This window comes from Macrobrachium rosenbergii, chromosome 2 (assembly GCF_040412425.1).
Source record: "Macrobrachium rosenbergii isolate ZJJX-2024 chromosome 2, ASM4041242v1, whole genome shotgun sequence".
Classification (NCBI taxonomy): domain Eukaryota; kingdom Metazoa; phylum Arthropoda; class Malacostraca; order Decapoda; family Palaemonidae; genus Macrobrachium; species Macrobrachium rosenbergii.
In genome coordinates this window covers 37,023,014-37,050,250 of record NC_089742.1, presented here as the reverse complement: position 1 = coordinate 37,050,250, position 27,237 = coordinate 37,023,014, and the positions used below count along the sequence as shown (strand labels likewise).

The 27,237-nt window shown below is 36.6% G+C and overlaps 2 protein-coding genes across 4 annotated transcripts in view; one reads left to right on the top strand and one right to left on the bottom strand.

The window, feature by feature from the left end:
- Positions 1–334: 334 nt before the first annotated feature.
- Positions 335–6,423, bottom strand: Sod2 (superoxide dismutase 2). The gene is made up of 5 exons (XM_067115118.1): positions 6,227–6,423; positions 4,411–4,595; positions 3,691–3,804; positions 3,097–3,254; positions 335–897 (listed from the first exon to the last, which is right to left on the bottom strand). The coding sequence occupies exons 1-5, from the start codon at positions 6,385–6,387 to the stop codon at positions 733–735; spliced, it is 783 nt and encodes a 260-aa protein (XP_066971219.1). The 5' UTR covers positions 6,388–6,423; the 3' UTR covers positions 335–732.
- Positions 6,424–6,965: 542 nt separating this feature from the next.
- LOC136845124 (pre-mRNA-splicing regulator WTAP-like) overlaps positions 6,966–27,237 on the top strand; it is a 39,786-nt gene continuing 19,514 nt past the window's right edge. The window contains exons 1-4 of one of the 3 annotated variants that reach the window (XM_067114984.1): positions 6,966–7,100; positions 13,766–14,247; positions 24,654–24,781; positions 25,490–25,665. In XM_067114984.1, the coding sequence (XP_066971085.1) occupies positions 13,767–14,247; positions 24,654–24,781; positions 25,490–25,665 (785 nt within the window). In that variant the 5' untranslated portion in view covers positions 6,966–7,100; position 13,766. Of the gene's footprint in view, positions 7,287–7,324; positions 7,721–13,765; positions 14,248–24,653; positions 24,782–25,489; positions 25,666–27,237 lie in introns of those variants that run through there. The other 2 variants (XM_067114973.1, XM_067114995.1) reach the window with 2 other exon arrangements.

The window sequence follows — 27,237 nt, the reverse complement described above, 5'->3', positions numbered from 1 at the left end:
ATTCCACTGGAAAAAAACTGTCCAGCTTTTTTTAGATACATTTCACTATGTAACAAAATCTAAGTTACAGACCTTTCCAAAAAATTAACTTAATTAATGAGGGTCTATATTAGTATTAGAAACAAAAATAACTCGGGGAAATATATAATGGACATCAAATAGGGTATCCCCATTATTCACACATGAAAGATCATCATGAATCTACTAAAAAGGAAATTTTCAATTTTTTCAAGTCCTCTTTATGTTCAAAAACTATTACTATTACTTATACTGTAGGACTTTGAAAAATCTTATTGAAATGAATTTTTTTCAGCTGGTTACAAGAAAACACATCTGTATTGTAAGTTTTAATACCAATCAAATGTGTTATAAACATTACATATCTTGAACATCCATCATTCATTAAATAAATTTGATTTTTCAGTTGAGATATTCTACATGAAATTTTTTCTACTACACAAAGCAGTGATATATTTCAGTATTAATACTATTTCAGAAATCACAAAATATATTCACTTCTTTAACTTGCATCTAAAAAGCTTCCCAGCTGTTTAAAACAAAACTGTATGTTACTTTTCTGAAGAAAAATGAAAATACTAATTAAAAAAACATTTTATAAGTATGATCAAGAAAACATTACTCATGTTTTCATTAGTGCTATGTACAGTGCCCACTTGGAGGAAAGACAACTGGTGAATAAGAATTATATTGATGCTGTGCTCTGATGGGCTTTCACTTTGCAGCAGCAAATCTTGCCGAAATGTCCTTCCAATTGGCTACCTTCCATATCGCATTGACATAATCTGGTCTAACATTCTTGTATTGTAAGTAGTAAGCATGCTCCCACACATCAATTCCAAACAAAGGTACAAGACCTGTTGATGCTTGCAGAGGGTCCTGAAATTTCATAAAAAAGTATATTAAATTGTATTTAGGAACAGAAATCATAATATGGCATAAAGTTCTTTTACAATAAATATGTGTGCCAGAAATAATATATACTTCATATAAATGCCAAAAGCTTTGTGGCAGAACATTTTTGTTCTTAGGAATAGAAAAAAACATTATCTGAAGAGTGGTGACAACCACAAATTATCTCACTAGAACATTTGCTTTCAAATCAAGATGAGTGATGAGGTTAAGTATACCTTAGCTTAACCAGACCACTGAGCTGATTAACAGCTCTCCTAGGGCTGACCACAAGGATTAGACTTATTTTATGTAGTAAGAACCAATTGCTACCTGTAGCGGGACCTACAGCTTATTGAATCCGAACTATTATACCGAGAATTAATTTCTATCACCAGAGTAAATTCCTCTAATTCACCATCGGCCGGCGGAGACTCGAACTTGGGCCTAGCAGAGTGCTAGCCGACAACTCTACCGACTCATCCAACGAGGAACTGAGTGATGAGGTCCATATAATATTCCATTCCATGTTTTTTACTGCCCTGTGAGCTGCATAAATCTGTAAAAGCCTGTTATTAACTGTTACAGTATCTGTAAGCAATCTGTCCTTTTCTTTGGAAAATCCCTCAACCCATCCAATATATTTCCTTCTGGTTGCTCAATTTCTTGATATTTTGTACCTAAGGACAAGAAACTCAACAAAACGCTTCGGATCCTATTACACTCTTTTTGTCAAGAGTACTGAATCACCGACCTTATTCAGTGTCAGAATCACAAACATTGAAATTCAAAAATAAAGATATATTCTATGCAAATATATGCCAACTTTTGATGAGACTCAAGCAACCATTTACTACTTTTACTTTGAATGACAGTATTTGTAGCTTTGGTTTACTGTGTTACAATATAAAAATGATCTCCAAGTATCACGTAAAGTGAGTGCTGCTGACATGTAAAGCAACTCTCATATGAGTATTTGGGGCAGCTGGGCTGATTTGTGGATACTATGTCACGTTCGAGTAGAGCCAAAAACCTACATTGTCTATGGTCATTTATTCATATCTTGGAAAAGCTGTACAAAATCTATCCTCCAGGCACAGTAATTCCTCTATACAAGAAAAAAAAAAGTAAACATTCACATGCTTTGGCCCAGAAAATTTCACATACATGTCACCTTAATTATCATTATTTTAGTGACATTATCATTATTTTAAATTACCTTTTTATGGGCTAAGAGCATCCTAATAATTTGTTTTGACAGGCTATTAATGATTTTTATTCCAGTACTTAAATACTATAAAGAAACAATTACTATATGTCTACAGATAAATATTTTCAGTCCATTTTGTTTAATGGTAACTGATCTGTCTAGACTGTACTTAATACCCTACTTGCCAGAATAACTTTCAGGAATGAATTCTCCTTCTCCCAAGGCAGCTGCAATACCCCGCACCAAAGTCTCAGGTTTTACATTTTTCATGTAATAAATTTCAGGAAGTAATTTCTACGATAGAGACTAGCTGGACATGGTATGAAGAACAGTCAGAAAAACAGTAGATATAGAATTAGAATGAGGAAGACCAGTAGGAAGGTCCAGGTAATTATTGAATAAGGGCACAGATGAAGGCCTAGACCTGATGGGGGTTCAGGCAGAAAGTAAAGAAGACAGAAAAGGCTGAAGAGAACGAATTTCATGCCTTAACCCCATAAGGGAAAAGCTCATGTAAAAATGTTAATGATGATGATTAAACTTATTCTAATATTTTCCAAAGTTCTCAGACTTGCCTAAATATACAGTATACATAACATGTAAATGAAAATTTCTGACCATGCTCAAATCTCTGAAGCGTGGTAATCATTACACAAAAAGGCCAATTTCTCCTAGGTCACACATATGGGCATCATGAGTATGCTAGTGGGGTAAATGACAGAACAGCTAACTGAGGCCAACTTAATGGAAACAGGATAACAAGACTGGCAGTAACTTGTATGACAAGTTAAGCATAATACACACTGGCACCACTTATTAAACCAGGAATTGGGCATATTGCCACAACCTAGCTGCATGGAATTACATCACTAACACTGTACCCTAAATCTGAGCGGTATGAAGTTAGGAAATACAGTAAAAACAGTTCACATTTGTACACTAATTTACACTCCTTAAAACATGGTACACCCACTCACCTGATTGGGACAAGTAGCAATTTGTAGTGCCCCCTTCTGTTTGTTATATCCTAACCAACCCCATCCTGAACCCTGGACTGCTATAGTGGCTGCTGAGAGCTGACTTTTCATTGCATCAAGACTGCCAAAATCTCTGTTAATGGCAGCTAGCAGTTCTCCTGAAAAGTTAAAATCATGCTCCAGTCACTGATTAAAATGACACTCAAGACCTTAGTATAACATTGCATAACAGCTGGAATTGGAATATAAAATTCAGTCTGAAGGCCAAGCACTGGGACCTATGAAATCATTCAGCCCTGCAAGGGAAACTGAGAGTGAAAAGGTTTTGAAGGGGTAACGGAGGAAAACCTCGCAGTTGCACTATGAAACAACTGTTAAATCGAAGGTGGAAGTAAGATGGAAGAAAGACAGTATCAACGGAGGGATAGTAAAAGGAATGACAGGGGTTGCAGCTAGGGGCTAAAGGGACATTGTAAAGGACCTTAAGTAATGCCTACAGCGTGCTACCCCCCTATGGGACTATCATTGCATAATAGTATCCTAATTTTATAACAATTACATATTTGACTTACAAACCAACAGACTAAAGCTTACCTGATGGTTCACCACCATCTGGGGATAAATTCTGCCAGAAAATTGTGTGATTAATGTGACCTCCTCCATTGAACTTCAGGGCAGGTGCCAAGGATATCACAGTGCTTACATCACCTGGAAAGGTTAAACAGTATTACTTTCATATTGAAATTATTCATCATTCTGTTAGAGTAACAAAGTCTTTAGGCTTTCAAATGAGATTACACTGTACAGCGCTAGGTGTATAAAAGGTACTCAAAACAGGATTTCCATGATGAATTACAAAAACATCACTTACCTACTGTCCACAAATAAATTCTATCAATTTATTATTATAAATCACACAAATACTTTTGTTGCAACCGATACTCCTAACCTCAAGTGGAGTTAAAAGGCAAAATATCTTCCTCCAAAATAACTAAGCATGGACAGCTGATTTTGCAATACAGATTAAAATGCAATTTGACCATATAAAAGAAAACAGCATTATGCCCATATCTTTACAAATTACTGTAACGCAAGTTACCCAAAAAAGTGTAGAGGCACGCCCTTGATTAAAAAAATGAATTACATACAAAAATAAAATTTCAGTTAGTCTTCACAGTGATATGGGATTCCGGAACACTAATTAAAGGAGATATTCAGTGGTTTAAGATTTTTGTATTCAGCCAGAAGAATACAGAATAACAGTATAGTAAGATAACCAATAACAGAAACCAATCACTCAAACACAACACTCACCCTTGGCATGAGCTTCAGCCAACTTTTCCTCAGCTACATTAAGATTATTGACATAGGTCTGGTGATGCTTTGAGTGATGAAGCTGCATAATCTCAGCACAAATTACGGGTTCTAAAGCATTGTAGTCATAAGGAAGATCGGGCAACGTGTGTTTCTGGCAGCTTCGTACACCTGCGGCCACCAACCTGGAGGAAAAAATGACAAAAATTACGGTAATTCTATATATTACCTCCACATCTGTTTTTACCTTTTCAACTGGTTTTTTCTACACTTTTAGGGGTTCTGATAAAGGCGGTGCATCTGTTTGTTGTCGGCTAAATGGAATGTCCCTTTGCTGTGTTTAGTACTGGCCCGGGTACCCATAGGTTAAGTTATTGCACTTGCGGACGGGATATTAACCGTTTCAAACAGGCGTACCCGTGCTCAGTCTTCTGAAGATTGCGTGGAACCCCTTGTTGGATGAACTTGGGGTTAATTACAGGTTAATTAGATTCGAGCGCCAAAAATGAAAGGTAAATTCATAATTAGCAACTAAAAAACTGTAGAAAAAGTCAAGTTATAGTGCCGTCCACGATGCAGAGCTACCCTATAGTTCTACCAAAATTACTTGTGAATAAATTTTGGTAAATAAAAGTTTAGCATCTTTTACTCATGTCTAAGTCTGTACAGTATATCATGGAGAAAATATCTAAGATTTTCCTCTAACTTTGCCCTACAGTTTCTGGAGGTACTTAAGAAGTATTGAACTATATATCATAATGTAGCCTATGCCATTTATAAGCACTGTATGTTTTTTTACTTTTTGGGAAAAATAAACTTCACTGAATTATTTTATCTTAGTATGCATAGGCTATATATTTGTAATGACCAACACATTGCTTCTGCTTTTTTTCTCAGCTTATATTTATGATTACGCATTAATAATTTAATAAATAATCTATCATTTTTTTTTCTATTGCTTCACAAACCAATATTAATGTTGGCATTATTCACTCATATTTTCACTCCCTAATTCCAAGCTTCTTAGTGGTCTCTCACAACTGACTGACATAGGCCTATGGAACACAATGTTAACATGCCCTTAGTGTGTCTGGCGAGGAATTAAATTTGTATATTATGTCTAATCATTTAAAATGCCAGCTAGCCTATTATAAATGTGGGGCGGGCCAGCAACTGTGATTTCCTTGACGATGGGATGATTTGGGTTCAGACAGACACATGAAGGCGTCTTTCACTCAACGATGATGATGAAAAATACAAACTGCAACACCATGACTGAAAAATACAGTATATGCCTCATGATTTAGGACGGATACTCCAAGCTTAAACTGAAATGACTTTCTAAGCTATCTTAAGTTGGACAAGGCTTCGTCTGGGGTAACTTAGGTTATAGATCGATTTTTAAACGAAAAAGAGTTCGGGAGTGAGATATCTAACAAGAAGAACCAATATCCGGTCTAAGTAGAATATTGCCATGGTAAATAATAAGGAAGGGTTCTAGCCCCCCGTTAAAAAAAATAAAAAATAAGGGGTAGCGCTAGGCTAAACTAAAACCGACTTTGCGACGCCATAAAGGAACAGTTTGACCTGACATTCTGGGCCGTCAAAAATTACCCAATAAATAACTTCGGCAACCATAATCTACCTATGAATTACTGCAAGCAGGCCTCGACAACAGCCTTAGCCCATCATGCCTAACCTATCATGCCGGCAATACTTCCCTTCAGTTATAAAACAAAATTCACGACTGTCACGGTTCTGTTGTATCCTAAATATGACTGCAAGTAAAAAGACGTGTCAAATAAGTCCGTTTTACCCTCGGGAAGCGAACAGACGGCTGAAACTGAGCATCTTGATATCACAGTATCGTACAATAATATTGCGTTCCTCGTAACGTTGAGGGCCAATATCGAAGAACCAGCTGACGCACTGGCCACGTTCAGCTGTCTTCAGTGGCCGGAGTTGAGTCGCCAACATTTAACTTTTTCATTCGAAGTCGTGTCTTCGCTTAAATTTAATAGATACCATATAAGTTTTGAAGAAACGTGCTAACTTTATAAACTTTTAAATATTAATTTATCTTATTTAATTGTGATAAGAATATAACCTTGTGGGTGAGAGTGCAAGTGAAATACTTTTTCGACATTTATTTATATCAATATTCAGATGGATAACGTCGAACACCCAACTCCGCTGACGTTGGTTATCCATCGTGAACATTATGATGCTGAACTTTTCATTCGTTCAGAAGGTTCCAGTATTATTTGTAGTACTCTCAATAATGCGTAAACTTTCCCTCATTTGATTTTCACATTAAAGTGAGTATCAAGGTCTAACAAATGAATTATATTACCCAATGAATGAAATTAAAGCCATGTCTACTGTATTAGCTTATTTATTTCTGCCACGACAATTCACGGTACTCAGTACCACACTTTCTGTAATATATACACTGAAAATTAGAACATTTCAATTAAAACGACATTGCATTGCCATTAAAATCTATGTGAATATAATATGAAATATTTTTCGTCATTCTGTGGTCAGTGCTCCCCCTTTCATAAGACTTTCTGCCGCCATGCTCGAGTTTCAGTAAAGTTTGGTTTCGACGAAATATGTGCCTAAGGAGTTATAATAATTCATTATTTGTGGGTTTCTAGTGAAATTTGAGGCTGAACTGAAGTGATCACGTAAGTCATAAGAACACATGGATATTATAAGTGGTTACGTAGTAGGTGAAGTGCTCGTTGATCTCTGAAAATATAATGGCAATAACATATTGAGTGTGCTCCGGCGTCTAGCGAACATGGCGATGGCGACGCTTCTTGGACGTTTATCGATATAAACACATTTATTTCGTCCATTTGACAACTCAGGTACGTCCTTTAACCTCACAGCATTCAGTCGTTCGTTTGTGTGACGGGCCGTTCGTTGAGGGGAACGGGCGAAGTACGCTAAATCTTGGGAGTAATGGTCGGTGTTTTGCTGGAGAGACCCTTCCGTAGTAGCCCAGACTGGCCTAATTTAGGGCGGTCAGGTCGCTGTAGGCCTCGACTGCACCATTAACTCAATAGGCATAAGTTGGCGTTCATGACGAGTAGATCTGGTGGGTCTGAGATACTCGGGAACAACTTTCCAAGACTCTCGTAGCAGTGCGCTGGTGGAATCGGAGGGGAGAGTATCGTAGTTTTCACGAGAATCCTAAAGGCCACCCGAATGAGATTTGCCCCCTAGGCCTGTACCACAGTCCAGCTTTTTTAAATGATACTCGACACATTTTGGCCACTCTAAAACTAGGCTAGTCAGAAAGGTATATATTGTAACCCTTGGCGTGTTTATGTCGGTGGCACAGCTTACTGTTTATCTGGAGTAGGCCTAGGCCTTGGTAATGTGATTCTGACGAATTTGACGGTATTCATTATCGTCGTAAATAGGCCTATTTGGTTAACCCAGTATCTGATTTTGGTCATCATTCTTACAAGCTTTTGCTTTTGAATTCATCCTAACTTCATGACGGCCTAAGCTTCTGTCACTTTCATTTCTAACCAGTTCCAGTAACCTTGATTTTTTCTGCCATTTATCCCATGTTTTGTCCCATTTTGACCATTATTATTATTAGCTTAAACTACTCATTCATTTTGCCCAGACTTCCTGTTTCTAACAATTCTGCAACTGCCCTGGCCAGAACTGTGGCTGGCCATGGGCTGTTTCCTTAGAAATTGGATTCACTTTTACAGCAGAATTCAGTTTGACATGATGGAAGAATTATCAGCAGTAATGGCCAGACTAAGCCTAATTCTTACAGGTCCAGAGGCAAAATACACATATGATAATGTTAAAAAACACCTAAGGTATCCAGTGTTATAAAAATGCAAGATTTATATATTTTGTGGGAAGTAAATTCATCTAATAAAAAAATTGCTAAATTCATATAGCCGCCACCATTAAGATGTAGTTACTTCACAAAATTAGGTCTAAATAATTCCCATGTTCTAGGTTATCCAAATCCATTTTATCAGAATCCAGTTTCAACAGCATGGACGACTTTCAAAGAAAAGAAGTTGGTTTGTACTAATTATGTAATTAAGAATGCTTTAAACAGGTGAATAAAAAACTGTCTGCATGCATTTGGGGTATATACCTTATGCAACTTGTGATTCTAAGGACATCTATGAAATTCTCCCCATAATTTTCCTGTGTTTTATTGTCCACATATCTCTGGTCATCTCTAGCTTTCCATTTCATAGTTCTCATCCAAACAGGCGTGGGTCTTCCAGCTTTTGGTGCCCACAGGAGCCCAGCTGACACTAGGCCTGTCACTTAGTGTACATTTCTCCAGGGTTTTTGTGAGCATGTTCAAGCCATCAGTACCTCCTTTTCATTGTTATATCATTTCTATCTTGCCAGATGACTTCTGATACAGTATTCGTAAAGTTTTATTCTCAAATTTGACCAAATCTCATAGGTACATTTATATAGCATTCTGTTTGATTTTCTCTTGTACTTTTGGAACTTGCAGTTTCCCTTTGTTGGTATTTCTAACAAAGTTGCTGGGTGTTTCCTAAAATCTTTAAAACTTTATTCTCAAATTGACGAAACCTCTTTGGTAGCTTCCTTTTCATATTATGATTCTTTTGCACAGCAATACAGATTGAGCTTGTTTTAAGTATCATCCATTTTAGCCTGTCCATTTTTTAATTTGCCTCTTTTAATATCATTTAATCCCAACTTGAGAGAAAATGTACTTGATACAATTCCCCTTGAATGCTAGTTCCAGTTGGCAGTTGAAAGTACAAGCATATGCTGTGTTTTTAGGTTGACATCTTTTGTGGTCCTGTTCAAGATGAGCTTTAGAAGTTATTGGCAGTGGGATGATGGATAGTATTGTGTGAGTGCTTCTCCTTGGCTTTAACTCTGGATGCCTGGCAGATGACCTTGGTGGTGAAAAACAAATAGGCAACAGTAGAGGTCATTGGCCTTAGCTAGGAACTGTACTTTACAAGGAACCATCTATCCTTTTGTGTACTGTATTTAGCCAATGAACCCTCCATGGAGTCTGCCACATCAGCAGTTATGGAGGAGGAATTAATGCATCATATAAATAACATATAGGTTGAAAATAAAATTAGGCTAGGTTGTAGGGTAGATTAATTTTAGTTTGTGTTCATTAGCAAAGCCAGTTGTTAAAACTTGGGTTTAGGCTAAGATAGACAAGCATGTCTAGTGGATAGGTAGTCTAGGCTTGGCCTGGTTTCATATACAAAATTTAACCTAAATCCTAGTTAGATAAAGATTCAGAGCTGTTTACAATAAATTCTTAATTTTGGGAACAGCTGATCCAATGTGCCATTCTTAGAATGAATATTTTCACTAAGTCAGCGAGAAACCTAGAAGTAATTTTCTTAATACATTTTGTACACAAAAGTTGAGACAAGTAAAACAAATTTGGCCAAGGAATTTTTTCGTATTATTAAGGGCCATCTCAAGGTCTTAAATATTCTGGCTGAATTGAAGGTCTTAAATATTGTGTATCTAGACTTTGTGTTCATGTATTGTTACCTTAGGTTATCTTTAAATAGGGCTAATCTTGAAATAATTTGACATTCTGTCATGTGCACTTTCTGAATTTGTGTTAGGTCCAGATCTTTATCCATTGCCATTCTCCAAAATTTTATTGGAATTTGATATCTGATGAGTATTTAGATGCCTCTCACATTCATATGGCATTCCCTTACCATGTCTGCTTTTGAGATCTGGGTATAATGATTCTAGTTTATTTTTCTAGTCCTGATACTATACTTCTGTTCGTTTTTAGCATAGGGCATTTTATTACAGTATTCCCTGAATGTAGTCATGTTTTAATACTTAAAACATTTATGGCATTACTTTCTTTAGTAATTTAGAAAATGAAGATTTGATTCTGGATGGTTGCCAGTTACACCCATTCATTTTGATTTTGCTGGTCTGAAAGAAATTTTCACGGTTGCATTTGCCTGGAAGTCAGTATGTCGAAGGGGGATGGACCTGCTTTCTTTCTTTGAATAATAAGAAAGTGTGACCAGTTTCATGTCACATCAGGGTCAGGTTTGAAATCTCATTACTTTTCCTTTTTGCTGTTCCTCCCCACTTTCCCTTTCTGCAGTTGATATTAGTTTTGTTATAGATATCTCTAACCTCAGCCACTACTATTATCTTCCCTTTATACAGTATGTCAGCCACTACTATTATCTTCCCTTTTTACAGTTCCTCCTCACTTTTCCTTTCTACTGTCACTTTGTGGTACTCATTTTTTCATGGATATCCCTAGTTACAGCCATTCATGTTATCTCTGTGCCACCTTTTGGTGGATTTTTTAATCGAGTTCACATTTGTTCAAGAGGCCTTCCCATCCTTCAAGGGAAGCTATTTGGGTCAAAAGTTATTTTTTTACTTTGGTGACTGTCTTCATAGAACTATGCCTTATCAGGTGTCAGTGCATTGTGACTAAGTGCTTAGGGACATACTATACAAATTTTTCCTCTTGCTTGACTCTGTCAGATAACTTACTTGTGTTATCTATGTGAGGATGTGTCATCCAGCCTCATCTCACCCTATTCCTACTTAGTGAAAATTATGTGGAAGTTAATGGAAGATATCCACCAACCCATCTTTTTTATTAAGATCACCACCAAGCAATCCTTTTTATTGGTAAGTGGAAATGTGCACAAAAAAATGAAAAGAAGCTGGGCCTTCAAGTGGAAAAAGAATATATGACATTTACATGAAAATAAAATTGTTATATCTTAGGCGTAAGGGACACTACTGAAAACTCAGGACTAGCCTACATATACTGTACTGTAGTGCGCTTGCTTTCTCTTAACAATTATCACTATCCATAACTGTCAGGGCAACTTACTTTTCAAGTAAAGGGAATAAGACTACTCGGATAGTGGTGAGGTAGTGTGGCATCAAAACAAGAAAGGTATTGGTACAAAATGTAGTGACAGAAATTCATGAAAAGATGGCTGTGCAGTATATCTTCTGGTGAACAGAAGTTACCTCTTGAAACAGTTGTATCAGAAACATGAAAAACATTTTGAGCTGCTAGTATCCGTGTAGGAAAATTGTTTTAACAAAATATCAGAATATGAGAAGTGTGCCATTAATGCTGTATATCATGATTGTGTAGAAATCTGTAGTCTTGTTGATAGCACTAACTTACGCTAGTACTAGTACTAGATATTTTTGTGATAAAGAATTACTTGAAGGTAAAACCATATACAATCTTGTCAAAATTCAGAGTCAAGTAGGCTACTGTGGTATTAGCTTATGCTGTGTGAGTAGGGACACAATACAGTGCAACACATATAAGATCTGACAATGAACAAAGTCTTGGCTTCACTGAGTCCAACCTTATATTTTGCTGACTATACCATTAGTGATCTGTTACTATGTGTGTAGCCTTCCCACACCAGGATATAGAGTTGCATCATATTTAATGTTCCTTTGTGTTTTTATTTATCCTTCTGTTTAGGAATTTGCCATGAGTTCTCACCACTCTTGTGTCTTGTGCACTTGTGAATTTCCATCAGGTTGTGATCTTCTATACATTATAGCCTATGTCCTTTTCCATGATTTTTGTGCTACTTATACAGTATATTTGCTGTATGTTCCAAAGAGAATACAGACATGCCCTTGGCCACAGCTAGTATGGTTGATGAAGCTTTATGACAAGATAGTTAACTAGTGGTGAGGGAATGAAGGGATGGAGGACCCACCCACTCTGTCAATTTTTTGTGTGATTTTCCCTTCAGTCTCACTGCTGTACAGATGTCTTTTTGACTCCTTAGTAACCACTTTAGCTTTTTTCTTCTTCTTTGACTGTGAATGGAGTATGAATGATGATGCCTGATTCTTCACCTGTGAATAAATGTGACCAGCAAAAATGTTGAGGGCGTGATGGTGTGTAGGTATTTCGTCATGTATGAACATCATCTGTGAACTGGGTAGATTTCCTGTCTCACTTTCTTGGTTGCCTGCCCAGTAAAAGAAATATACAGTCGTCCTGGTGTTCGTGGGGGATATGTACCACACCCACCTGCGAATACCGAAACCCCTCTAAAAACACTTATAACTGTCTGTTTTTATAGTTCAGACACCAAACAGCCCCCTCTAAAATGCTTATAACTGCCCATTTTAATAGTTAAACACCAAATATACCTTAAACTATCATCCTAAAACATTTAGTCTTGAAAATATGAAAATACAGTAATTGCTCTATGAAAAAATCTGTGCATAGGCGAATTTTCCATAAATGATGTGGATATATGTTCCACAGAAAAATCCGTGAATAACTGAGGCCGCGAATGCTGAACCACGTATAAGCGGGGGTCAACTGTAGGCTGAAGAAGGCAGTGTTGATATCTCATAGGGTGTTCTTGCCAACCACCCTTGAGTGATCATCCCCTGCCAATGATCCTCAGCTGCTGTGCTGGGAAGTTTCTCCCCTATGCTTAGTCTCGGGAGGGTACTTTTGGGCTGGAGAGTGACCAACCTTGGCATTGTTCCTATGTCTTAAGTCAGCATTGATTGATCTGAAGTGTGTTTCATCACCTATTTGTGCTCTCAGAAGGCATATTGCAGTCAAAATGTGATCTAGAAAAATTATGTAGTATCTAAATGATGGTTTCTATTATGTAGGCTTTCTATGCTATGTTCACTTATTGTTACCTTAATGATAATCTATTTTTGTTTTATGGTTTCTGTGCTGATGTTTGGAAATTAAAGACAAAAAGCCGTTGTTTATTATGGCATCCATCTTAAATCATGATTGCTGCTTACTGAATACCTTCCTGGCACTGAGACTAGCTTAGTCTACATTAGGGTACAGGAGTTTCATAGTAATTTGACAGCCTTAATCAATCATTACTGTTTAGCAGGAACCAGTCCATGTTACTTAGTTCCTTTATTAAAGGCCTTTCATCCATCAAAGTAACTGTATTGAGATAAAGTAGAATACCACATAATTTAAGGGTTGAGTAAGTTAGGACCACTTTTATGTTAGGATTTGACAGAGGAATATATCTTACCTTCCTTTGTTTGTGTGTGTTTTTTTTTCTTTGTAATAGGCTATTATGGTATTCTAATAACTTTTGAAGATATTGTGCTAGTTGGTGGAAAATACTTGAGAGACTGATGTTTGATTATTTGGGTATAGGATCTAATTGCTTTATACTGTATACTGTGTTATTTCAAGGAAAATCATTTTGAAAGGTCACTCACATCATGAACTTCATATTAGTCAGACATTTATTTATTGCATTAGTATATTTCAGTTCAAATTACTCATTCCTTATCAAAATATCTTCTCTTCCAGGATGAGTGGAGACGTTGGGGAGGAAGAACAAGTGTCAAAAGTGGAGGCATCAGCAGCTGTAACTAACACAATTGCAATCACCACATCTAGTTTTGTAACTGGCATTACACATACAACCACCACCACTACAGTCAGTGCTCCTACAGTAGAACCCTCTGCACCATCTTCTCCTACAACTACAGTCACCACAACACCTGCACCGGCCACTCCGCCACCATCCACTGTCACAACTACTGTTAATACACCTGCTCCATCATGGGCCTCTCCAGCACCTGCTTTAGTCACTCCGCAAGATACGCCAGAAGAAGAGGCAGAAGAAGAAGGTAGTGTTGGTGGAGAAGCAAATTGTACTCCTGAGCGTGTGTATATATCTCCAGAACAGTTAGCCAATATTACTAAAGAAGAGCTAGTAGAAAAATGGACTCTTCAAGAAAAGTTTTTAGAGTGCTTACAGAACAGAATGGAATCATTAGAAAGAGAAGGTTAGTGTTTTTTCTTCTTTCTCTCTTGTGCTGATATGATTTAATGTTACTTAGTTATATTGTAGTGATGCAATATTTTCCTTGTTTATTGTTTACTTTGTCAAAATGGGCATCTTAGTCTTAGGAAATTTATTGGAAGTTGGTGGAAAAGGACTGTTCTTACAATCAGTGGTAAAATGATGGATGTGATTACGGTGACCAAGAGTGTGAATCGATACTTTGTAGGCCGTGAATTATATTTGTTTTTCATTTGGATAGGTGTTATTTGTTGGAAAATATTTTTACATGTGAATGGCCAACATGCAGTGAACTATCAACTTTATTTTTATTGATCTAGTGAATATGACCAGTAGATTTCATATAGCCTACACTGTATACAGTATTAACATGTTTTTTACAGAAATTCAGTTCTTGATATAAGTTGTAGTTACTATCTGTATTGTGTAATTTGATGTATAATTTATTGCCATAGTTTTCTTAATTTGATTTATTTAACAGTTTTTATATTGCTTAGCTAATTTTAACACATTTATCTCTGGCAACTTTGAATTGAACCTTGGCACTCATGATATATGAAAAATTGAGTGGAGGTATTTTTTTAAATATTTAAGGTCTTCAGGCAGTGCAGTGTTATGCTTCTAGAAAATGTAACATGATTTGTTCATTTTTTAAATTCTTTCTGGAAGTTGGTCTAAGACAGGGTTCTCATTCCAAAGTTTTGCAAAGCCTACTATTACATACTGTTGCATTATTGCATCAGATGTGACTGCCTTGGACTGTGAAGTCATGAGCAAATATCACACATTTGGAGAGTAGTGTCATGCTAGTAATGATGACTTTTTGATTGCCCTGTCATATTATCTCAGATGTGTGGCTGAAGTCCTATGCCAACTTGGAAACAATCTGTTGTAATCTGCAAATGTGATTGAAGTCATATTTGTATAGTCTCGTAGAACTCCCGATAGTTATGTTCCTAAAAGAGAGGGGGGAAATTGGGAAAAGGTACAGAGCAATATTATTGTAATAATATTGTGGGAGAAAACCCAAGGAAATATATGAACACCAGAAGGTAGAAATCATTGCAACTAGGGCTGAAGATAATCTGCAAAAGGCTGTTGTGGTGTACAGTATGCTGCAAAATACTGAAAACAGTATCCCTTTTACTTGGAAGAAATTCAGTACTAACCCCTTTTCTATCAAGAAGTTTTGTCATACTCCCTCATTGTTGTTAATTTATTCCATGTAGGGAAACCTGTCAGAAATTGGACAAGCATCAACTGTTAATAGATAGTTCATATACCTCGGTAAATAGACCAGGTTTTACTTATATAGAGGGAATTGCTGTCATTTAAATTTCCAAAACTCTGCAGAAGTCCTGAGTATAAAAATTTACTGATTACAGTACATATAATATGTGAGTTAAACTGCATGAAATCACCCAGTCTAATGTATGGTTTGACAACTTACTCTTTGGGTCTAGTGCATATGCATATCCTTTTTAGCTATGGATGGGAGGCTGCTAACCAACCCTAAGGACAAAGTTGTGTTACCTGATAAGGCTTCTGAAGTTAAATAATATTCAGTCAGTGTTCCCTTACCTGGGACATAATCCTGAGCTGTTACTTGTCAAATTTAGCACTTGTGTCAGTGACAAAGGTGAATTTTATATGTTTTCATATACAGCATACAGTATCTTGAGTATTATTTTTAAGTGTGGATGGACGTACTTGTGAGAACCATTTGTACTTTTCCATATGATACTGTGCTTGTTCCAGATATTTGTCACTACCCTTCTTCTTACTTCCTTTTAAATGCCAGCTCTCTTCTTTTTAAATGCCAGCTCTCTTCCTTTTAAATACCAGCTCTCTTCCTTTTAAATGCCAGCTCCACAGTCCACCATTCCTCCAAGGAAACTGAAATGGTTTATTTCTAGGTTTGCCATTCCACCACAACATGATACCCCACTTTCCACTCCACTTTCCTCTTGTCCTCATTTGTTGTTACATATTTCAGCCATCAAAATCTTACTTTTTTTCATCTTTTGCAATCCAAAGAATCGCTTTTGACAGACTTACATTTGATACATTGTACAGTTCACCCATACACTTTTCCCACAGCATCCACATGGCCACTTCTTTGATTGTGCCTTTTCCTTTGCTTCTTTTCCAGTCAGCAAAAAGCATTGTTTTTCTTGCATTAATTATCAGTCCTCTCTTTCACTCCATTCTTCCTTCACAAAATTTTCTAACCTTCTCTTCTTATTTGACTTAACATCAGATCACCTGCATATGGCAGATCGTAAGCTGTCATTTCAACTATGCTTTTCTGCTTTCTCCATTACTATGATAAACAGCAAAGGTTTCAGAATTAGTCCTTGATGGATACAACATTTATCACTAATTCGTTTGATTCACAAGCTGCTGTCTGCACAATTGATCTTGTGTTACACTGCTTGCACAGTGAAATGTTTCTTTCTGGTAGTGCATCCTTTATCATGTTTCATACACTATGGTCAGTTCATCATGACAGGTCCTCCAGTTGCTTTTAGAAAATAATCATTCATTCCTGGTGATTGTGGGCTTTAGAAGGTGTCTTCCTAAGGGGTCTTATGCTCAGTTTTTATATTCTCAGTTAGTCATTTTGTTATGCTAATGTCCTCCAGTTCATGCTCATTCTCTTCGTTCATAAGATTATAAAAATATGTCCTCCTTAACATTACTCCTTTCCCTTCAACATTCAATTCTGTTTTATATCATTTGTACTTTGCCCGTTTCACAACTCCCATTTCTTTTCTAACCTTTGTATGCCAGTAGAATGAAGGAAAGCACAAAAGTGAATTATTGGAGACAGTATTGCAGACTCTATGATGACAAGTATCACTAAGGTATTTTACTAAATTTGCCAGCCCTTCTCACTATTGATAACATACCTATGTCCTTGAATAGTACTAAGATGTAACCTCATTGATTTAGTGCACTATTTCAGCAGAGCACATGTGCCGTAAATAAAATTTTTTCTATATCTGTTTTCCATATTTGTGAAATTTGCTCTCTAGTTTGTAGATGTGTTTACTGTACTGGAATGAATACACCTGTGGATGGACTTTACATGAGTTTTGTGGTAATAGTGACAATAATGCTATTGGAAAAAATTGTGTGAAAATAACTTGGAAAGTGTTACTGAATTTGTGTTCAGCACTTGTCCTTGCTTCTGTCTTCGGTCTTCAAACTCACCAGAAGAGATAATGTAACCTAGATTCATCTGTTTACTTCTGGAGTATTGGGGCTTTGGTCGTTTGTCAGTTTTTTTTTTGTTTTTTTTTTTTGTAATCTCTTCAAAATCTTTAATGCTCTTGTTCATATGTGTAATCAGTTTAACATGCCTCCTATAGTCAAACCAAAATGACTACAAACATGGCTGTCATTATATGCATTGCCAGACTTCTTCCTGACTTACATAATCCGACTACAGTTCATCTGCATCGCTCAATTTGGGGTTCTTTAATTTTTCATAAGATCCTACTTATCCCTCCCAAAGGCTTTTCAGAAGAAAGAGACCCTTCCGTGAGAAGGCCGACTAATTTACAGTCTTTGAGGGGCCAATAACAGTATTATTTTTATCACTTTATCATTTATTTTCATCAGTTACTTTGGGCTAGACATTGGGTATTTGTCTAATTCATTCAGATGATTAGAAACTAAATCATTCTTATCCTACCCTGTTATCAAAACAGTTTAGTTTATTATTTCAAATTTTTATTTACTGCCCCCCCCCCACTTTTTCTTTTTTTTTTTTCACTATAAATCATCCTTTACTTGTCATCAAATCTGAGCTCTTTCATTCATTTTACGTCTTCAGTGTTAGAAACGCAAAACAATAGTGACGTGGTGTTTACTCTTTTTGACTTGGTCTAAGGAAAATATGGCAACGCTTCTGCCACATCGACACGCCATCCCAGCTTAGTTCAGGGGTTTAATAATCTATTCTGGGAAAAGCGGCAATGTCAGAAATGTACTACATGCTCGTAGTCATTTTGGTTTGATTATAGGTCCTTACTGTAAGGGAAATCATTGTAATTTTATTGTAATATTTTTTATAATGTGAAGAAAATTAATGGTAAGCTGCATTTTATATGTAAGGATTTCTTCTATATTTTATTAATGGCCGCTGTCTTTCATAGTGATTTTGTGTGGGTGACATCGTTAACTTGAGAAACCTAAAGTGATTTTTAACAGTGCCATTTATGTTTATTTTGTGAACCATGTAATAGATATGCTGTTTCTTACTTCTGAGGTAAACGGATATGCTTATTAGCTGGATATTTATTCCTTAGATTTTAATGGTTCAACGATTATCTACAGTCTGTTTTAGAAGGACTTTGTTGCATTTAAGTGTCTTAGGTCAAAAATTAGTCTTAAAGTTCTCCAGTGTTTCTTATGAAAGCTTTTATACTAAATTTCATTTAAGAATTTAAATGCCTACTTTATCAGAATAAGCATTTTCTGTGGGTGAAAAGTGTCGAGTTCCTAACTAATTTTAAGAAAGAAGGAAATGGCATCACCAGAGTAGCTCAGTGGAGTAGCAAAAGTAACTAACCTAGTGTTGCTTTAATGTCATTGTCAGTATCAGTCCGTGTAAAGGGGTGTGCATGTAAATATTTTTGTGATGTTTCTTTTGTAGATGATTTAAAGAATGAAGAATGTAAACTTGCGTCTCTCTTTTAAGGAATGCTTACTTGGAATAGTTGTTGCATTACTCTTAAACTCATAACTCTTCAGTAATAATATAAAATGTTTCTGAAATATTATATCTCTGTCTGTGGCAAATTTGTTTAATCTTGAGAGTTTTAAGTATGAGCAGGACCGTACTTTGCACTTTGTTTTTCGTAATGGAATTTGTATACCAAATGTAACATCTGTCTAGTGTAGTTCAAAAGTTATGGCCAAAGTAGAAAACTTAACCTTTGTCGATGGACAGACAAATGTAGGGCTGGAGAGACAAGTCATTTACGGGATAAGCCCGGGCAGTAAACTTGGGACGTAAAATCAGTATTTTGGTAGCTATAAATACATGTTTGACTATGCAGAATACTTAACTCTTCAGTGATTAAAAAAATGGTATTGTTGTACTTTTATGGATAGATTTTAATTACCACTTTAGTTTATGTTCTCATTTGGCACATTCCATTCTGTTTGATCCTTGATTTTTCAGTTGCAGGTTTCTCCATAACTTTGCCTATTTTGTATTCAATATTTTCTGGACTGTACAAGTATCATATATCTGAAAAACATTTGTTTCACTACTCATGTACTGCCCACATTTGTTTTCTGAATGCCCCTGGTACTGCTGTCTTTTGTCTATGGACTGACAAAGATCAACAGTAGTTGTAGTATTCATCTACCACCTATAACCCCAAGCCTCAGGTTCTTAGCAGATGACTGCCTATTTTACAAATTTCAGATGACATGACAAATATCCTCCTTGGGGATGAGAACCTCTGACATTTGACCAGTCCAACACTATATCACATTGACAGATGGTATAAAAGACATGGAACCAGATAAGCTACTGCATGTACTGTACTTGGAATTATAGCTTGACAGATGGTGTAAAAGATATGAAACCCGATAAGCTACTGCATATACTGTAACTGGAATTATAGCAGGTTTTAGCCCCTCCATCTCATCGACAATGATTAAGGACTTACTCTTCCATGAAGGTAATGAGGAACATATACAATATAAGGCAAGCAGTCTTGCTCAGAAATATGTGATAAGACAAACCTCTTTGAGGATTGGAATGCCCTAACCTCTGATATACAGTACAGAGCAATTCTATATCCACTCATTCACAGGGAACATGAAAGGAGTGGAGGCAAATATGCTACTACATATACAACTTAAATTTCAGACCACTAAAATCCTGAAAATGACTTTGATAGTCCATGTGTGGCCACAAGAGAAATGGTTCATTGATATCTTGTCCCTTTTGATGGACAACCTCAGGAGGTTTCCCATATTGAAGTTGTTTGATATATAAGAATTTCAGAAGTAGCCAAGCCTTTGCCATATCTTGCAGTTTTTATCAATCTAAATAGGACCAGTTCTGTGGTTGACACTGTGAGAGGGGTAATAATCGAGTTAGTGCTTCTGTTCCTCTAATTGCTGTAAAAAGTTGTTTATATCAACCATGAGTAGCTACTCTTTCCCCCCTTCTTTTTCCAGCCCGAGAAGAACTCTAAAAGAGTTCAGAGGTCTGGTTAAACAAATCATTTATAACTAACTACAGGTCTGGCCTTTCTTAAGCCTTTGAGAGTCTTGTGCTTGTTGAGGATCTTTAGTGGAACTGAGGAAACTTGTCCAACATTTTGAGTTGATTATTTATAAGTCACATTTAAGCCTCTAAACTGGTACCGTTCTGTATGGTAGTTTCAAGAAGTTCGCACACTGGTATTCCTCTGTGTGCAGTGAGACAGTTTGCCCTTACCAAAAATTCCTTAGCTGATTCTTCTTGACTGATTTTATCAATAGGATGATCCAGAAAGCAGATACCTAGAAACAGCATTTCTTACAGGCCTGGCAAAGTACAGTACACTAGTGCTTTTGTCAACATAATCGATGACAAAGCTTCACAGGTGAGATGATTAGACCATGGAACTAGAGGTTTCATCTTTAGTTTTTAAATATAATCTTGATGTCAGTACTGTCTGAAGTGCAGGTATCTGAAGGGGCCAGTCACCATTTGCTAAGTTTCATCGGTGGGATGTACAGTAGCCTATATGTATTTTTTCAGAGAAGTAGTAGCAGCTGGGTAGACTTTTTACCTCAGGAGATGATTTTCATGATTCTTCATCTTTTCCTAGTTGTCTATACATCATTTCTTTTGTGGCATCCTTAGATGTGTAGAATTCAAGAGTTAGCATCAACTATGTCTGATGCATATGGTAACTGTGTTTGTTTTTAGGACTGTCAGTACCCACACATTACAAGTGCCCAATTGTGTTCTCAAAGACCATTCTTGTCATTTGTTTGGCCTTTTGACCAGAGACTTTGCTTTCCTTGCATATCTTGCAGGTCACAGACAGTATTAAGGGGCATTTAGCATTTAGATCCTCCCTCTTAAATTGTAAATTGGGCTTAAAAGAGTAATTTTTTAATAAATGTTATTTATGAAAGTTTTTTTTTTTTTTTTGATAAAACAAAATAGATTTTTTCATGTAAGCCTATCACTCAAATAAGTGGCCTTTTCCCAACCCCACAGACTTCATAACTAACATTTGAGACTACAAAAAAATGAGGCAGTTAGCTACTGTGAACCAGAGGATTAAGGTGACACATGTGCATTAGTATTATCCTTTATTACCCTTTTTCTTTTGTCTCTTGGTCAAAAAGACAATGGTACGACAGTCCCAGATATCAGCTGATCGATTTTCGTTCATCTGAATACGAATTAGTAATTTTCGTGGCGAAAATCACCGATTTCTGCTTATCGCCGTAATAATTCAGGTATTGGTACCCGATCGTGCACCTAACAGAACCCCGCTGGTAACCGGGGACTTTGAAGACTGCGAAGGGGGCTGTATATGAGTGGTGGGGTGTGTGTAAAAATCAATTTTGTCATAAAGAAAATTGTTCTCTACCTGAGGTTACTGTTTGGAGTCATATAATTGTTAACCCATTTGTCTGTAGAGGCCTGTATATTTCTGTCCATCCACTAAGTTTAAGATTTTTCAAGTGCTGTAATTTAAATACCTTTGAGTTTGAAGATTTTAAAGTTCATACAATATATATATTGTATATGAGGGAAGGGGATTCATCGTTTAATGTTTGGGATCCAAGGGTCAGTGTCAAGGTCATACCTACGAGTCAGAGGCCAAATAGGAAAGGCTATAGGCCATCAGTTTTAAGCTAAGACACCCCCAAGGAGGATGAAAAGCTTTGCAGTCTTTGTCTGTAACTACAACCAAAAGCAAACCATTATTGTGAAAGAAACAGGGTAACCCAAGCCCCTACTCTAATCATTCCAATCAAGTCAAAATTCTCAATGTTGAAAGAAATGTGTAACCAGTCATGCAATAGACCAGTGCTCAACCTATGGGCCAGGGAGGGTGCCGACCAAATGGAGCTTTTATGTTGGAGAGAGCAAGTCTGGAGAATGGTTCTTATCCAGAAAATCTCTTTGAATCAAGAGTAGGAAGACGAAGGCAATGGCTGCCCTATGAAAGGTTGACAAATGTACTACTGAACCTGAGATCTTCAAAGTACTGAGAAGGGCCAAGAGAAATATCACCTTTACCACAGTGGTATTCAGTTCTCAAACCAAAGGGCAGTGACTAACTTGGAGAATGGATAAATGGTCAGTAAGACAGATCAGCAGACATAGTAAGGATCTTTGTGAAGGAAGAGTTTTATCAGACGAGCAAAGAAGTTTGAAGGGGAACTGAGACAGGTCTTTCATTCAAGATTCCTTGAAGAAGTTGATTGATTGACACAAAACAGGCAGTAAAGAGACCACTTGACATGCATCAGACTCTGCTGCAGTTGACCACTATGGGTAATTCCTGGATGTAAGTGGAAAAGGATGAGCTGGAGTTGAGAATCCAAAGAACAACTAGAATATGAAGGACTCTTGGAAGCACCCCTTGGAGGCATGAGACACTGACACAACAAAGCTGGGGGATCAGGCAGCTCAAGTTGAAAAATGTCAGAGGAAGATACAATGACATTGGCATAGTAGATGACATCAAAACTGCAAGGAACTCTTGAGGAAACAGAATGCCTTGCAGACATCAAAAATGCTATGGCACCCAACCATGCAAGGGCAGAATGATCCCCAGGTAGCCCACAGAGAATCTGAAGCAAAGGACATAGAGGCCTAGACAAGTACACTGGATTAAACAAGAATGACTGAAAACACGAAGGCAGAAGGTAGGTAAGGGCATGCTGAGAGAAGCGGGACAGAATCAAGAGAGAAGCAGCAGACATTGTAAACACGGGAACTGATCTCGAAAGGATATCACCAAAATATGAGGGAGGAATTGCCAAGGGCAGAGAAACAGTGTTCAAAGAAGGAGTGACAAAATGCAAAATTGTGACCAACTCAAGGCTATTTTATTTCAACAAAGAAAGGTTGTAAGCTGTAAAGGAAAATCCTCTGTTGAAAAGCGAAGTGTCCATGCCTTTTCCAGTTATTTGGTTTTAAGATTGAATGCTAGCCTAATCAGGCAAGGGATGAAAGTGCTGTCACTTGTGCCATGAGCTTAGCATAGTAGAGAAGCAGCAGCAGACAAAGGCTACCTCTTTCCCAGCACTGACAGGGAGATCATAGGGAGAGGAGGACATCCAATTGAGGGGATGAGGCTTTATCAAGGAAGAAGGCCCCATTGTGTTGCTTTATGTATTGACACCCCCTGTTGCGTTTATTGTGGTGTGATCATATAGAGTGAGTTGTTAGACCGGGGTTAATCGGCATTTCAGATTTTATATGCAGTTCTCATTTTCAAACAAACAGTAATTGTTCGATGCATTTGATTCATATTTTATATGAGATGGGCTGCTTTAATTTGAAAAAATTTAAATTGGTACTACTATCTGTTGCTACCCATTTTTATTAGACTAGGACCAAGTGTTTGTTAGTTGCACTGGGAGTGTGTTGATGTTCATGCAAATGCAGAGATGAATAATATTTCATATATATATTTAATGAGAGGTAGTCATAAAATTGGGTGATGCAGGTTTTTTTTATGGTCAAATTATGTAGTCACTTTTTACAACTATTAATCAAAATTATAATTTGAATATTCAAACCTACTATTTGCAGCCAGACATACTAGTAATACTGTTGTGAAGCTAGGTCCTTTGCCAGGTAATATTTTTGAACCATTTATTTAAAGTGATTGCATTGTGTTCATTGCAATGGATATGCCTCAGCATTGTTTTTGTATACCGTTTTAACAAAAAGGGGGTGGGCGTGGTACAAAAAAATATAAATACTGTAAAATACTGTACAAACTATTGCTTTACATAAGCTTGTTCTGTGTTTTTTCATGCCTTGGTTTTTGTGAAGCAATGGTTTGTATTTTTGTTTAACGTGACTCTTAGAATGTTAAGCATATTTTTGTGTATAAAAGCAAAAAAAAAAAATAATAAAATAAAAATAATGTAGGATCAAGACAACTGTCTTGATTGCTGGTACCATGGTCTCAGAATAATCTTACTGGAAAGAATTGAAACCAAATTGAGTAGTGATAATAGACTTAGTGATATCAACTGAGCTATGGCATTTTATTTTTATGCGTGCAAACTAGATCATTTTGAATGATTTACATTTGAGGATTTCCAACCTAACAATGCATTTCTGTGTGCTCATGCTTACACTGTTTTATATGAATGTCTCATCCTTTCCAGTTGAGGAACTGCATGGTGTCAGAGAAAGTGAAGAGAGACTTAAAGGACAACTTGCTGAGTTGCAGCGGAAAGAGCAGTATCACATCATGAGGTTATCAAGCAAAGAACATGAACTACAAGATATGGGGGTGAGCTGTTTTGTGTTTTACTTTTGCTTCAATATTTTATTTAATACTTTCATGCCCTTTTCAAGACGTAGTAAGAAAATAATTTTTTACTAATTTAGTTGCGATAATGTAATTGTAACTGTGTGTATTGCCCTAGATTCCAGCTGGTTTTAAGTCTTGTGGTTGATATCTGTGAATGGTCTTGGGGAAGCAATTAATGTTAGAGAAATCGGGGATTATATATAACTGTATTGTGAGTTTATACTGTAACCATACCATGCAGTTATGTCACGAATACCATTCTCTTCTTGTGAGTAGGAGACTTATAAAACAATCCATAGTTGACATTATACTTACTAGATAGACCTATTCATATGTTGTCACTGTTTTCATTCATTGCAAATGATGTCGTTATCGTTGTTCATTTGCTGTTTAAGTTTGATTGTGTAAATAGGTGTTAATTGATAATGAAGAACTTTTAGGCATTGCAGTTATTCATGGAAAGTAAGGAGGGGGATGTGATTTGAAGTAAGGATAGCATGGTTAAATTTTGTATTTGTTGCCAACTTGCACTGTTTTTCTGCAGTTTAAAGTCAAAGACAAAGGGGACTGAAGAATAAGTTTTTTTTTTTTTTTTTTTTTTTTCTCAAAGTGGTAGAGATTGACCATAAATCCTTGGTCATTTTTGCATTGTAGATGAGTATGTAACTTTTGTGGTTTATTTTTCAGGCCCAGATTCAAGAACTTAAAAACATGTCAGTTGGAGTGGGAGGACTCAGAAACTGTCTGCTAGACCCAGCTGTAAACCTCCTCTTTGAACGTCTCAAGAGGGATCTGGATTCAGCACGAACTAAGATGGAGGAGACACAGAATGAGCTTTCAGCCTGGAAGTTCACCCCCGATAGGTGTGCCCCCGTGCTTAGTTTATACGGCCAGACTTGCCTGGCAGCTGCCATAAGCAATTAACAGTGACTATTTTGATATGGATATTGGCAGTGAGCTTGCTTCTAGGATCAAGCTCATGATATTTATAAACATTAAGCAATGACACTTATCATCATTATCATCATCATTTTCTCTAGAGTTTATCTGCTCAAAACAATTAGCATCTCTTGTAAAGAATTACAAAGTGACTGTTCATTGGTGAAGCAGCCCCTTCTGCGTTCATTGTTATCTGACTGTAGTGAATGTTACCCCTCGCACATGGTATCATGGCTTTTCTCAGGATTGTGACAATTGTCTTTTATGAAAGGTTTCTTTACTTTAATGATTTTATAATTTAGCATTTTAAATGGCTTTCATTTCTTTCACAGAAGATATCTTGTATGTGAAAGATGCTGAGTCCTGAGTGCTTTCAGGAACAGTCGTAAAGAGAAAAAAGGGTATATGCGCTTCATTTTTTGCCTCGCTTTTAATTTGCACTTTAAAAAAGTGATACTTAGAAAGAAAGACCATTGGAGCACTATTCCCAAAATTCGTTTGTGTCCTCTGGAAAAAAGTACTGTACTGCCATTGGGATAGAACTGATGTAGAAGCTATAGACACTAATGATTAAGACAGTCATGAGAATGATTGGTTTTTGGCACTTCCAAAGAGTGCAGTGGTGACCCTGATGCATTTAATCAGAAGGAGAACTATGGCCAAATGAAGCTGTTCATAGTTCAATGCACTCGGCTGAACTTTTAACTTTAGTTTCAAAGACTTAAAATCTATAGATTGCAGCGTTTCAAGTTAACCCATGTTCCTCTTAACCTGAAAAGTAAGTGAATGGTTTGCCTTGTATTTGTGTGTGACCATAGGTTCGTTCGCATATTGTGGCTGGACATTTTGATATATATTTAAACTTTATATACCCGTTTCCCTCGATTGTCTTTATGAATATCAGAATAAGGCAACATCTATGGTCTGTAATAGAAATTATATCTTAGTTGGGTATTTTGAAAGATAACTAAATCTTCAGATCAGCCCTTAATCAAATATCGTAGATTAATATACTAAATGTTTGCTAATAATTATTACCTGCCTTGTTCTTTGGTAACAATACTGTACAGTATTGTATTTCTTAAATCCATGTTGGTTCATGAGTTTTAAATAAAATAAAAAACGAGGAGCACCTATTTGCAGTTTGGTGGTTCAGTATAATATTGTCTGGAGGCTCGTACAAGTCTTCGTGATCAGCGATACCTTCTAAAGTTTTAGGTATGAAAGAATGAAACAGTCTTTTATTTTATCTTATTTTAATAAAAGCAAAGTATACATGTAGTTCCTTCAACTTCAGTTTTATCCTGAACTTGGCCTGATGTGTAATGGGATGGGAAGAGTTACAGTAAGTAGTAAGTGAAAAGAAGACAGCAAAAATGGACAGGAACTTACTCATTTGATAATCTGTATAGTTTCGGACTTAAAAACATGATAAATGCCTCTGGAATTTTTGGTAAAAATGTGACAGATATCTCTGAAAACTTTCAGTATAACCT

What these genes read in the sequence shown, in the direction of transcription:
- Sod2 (XM_067115118.1), bottom strand. Translation starts at nt 6,387, where the DNA reads ATGTTGGCGACTCAACTCCGGCCACTGAAGACAGCTGAACGTGGCCAG. An exon ending in GGCTGAAGCTCATGCCAAGG is followed by an intron (nt 3,805 to 4,410) that starts GTGAGTGTTGTG and finishes TAACCTTTCCAG; the next exon opens with GTGATGTAAGCACTGTGATA. An exon ending in AGATGGTGGTGAACCATCAG is followed by an intron (nt 3,255 to 3,690) that starts GTAAGCTTTAGT and finishes TTAACTTTTCAG; the next exon opens with GAGAACTGCTAGCTGCCATT.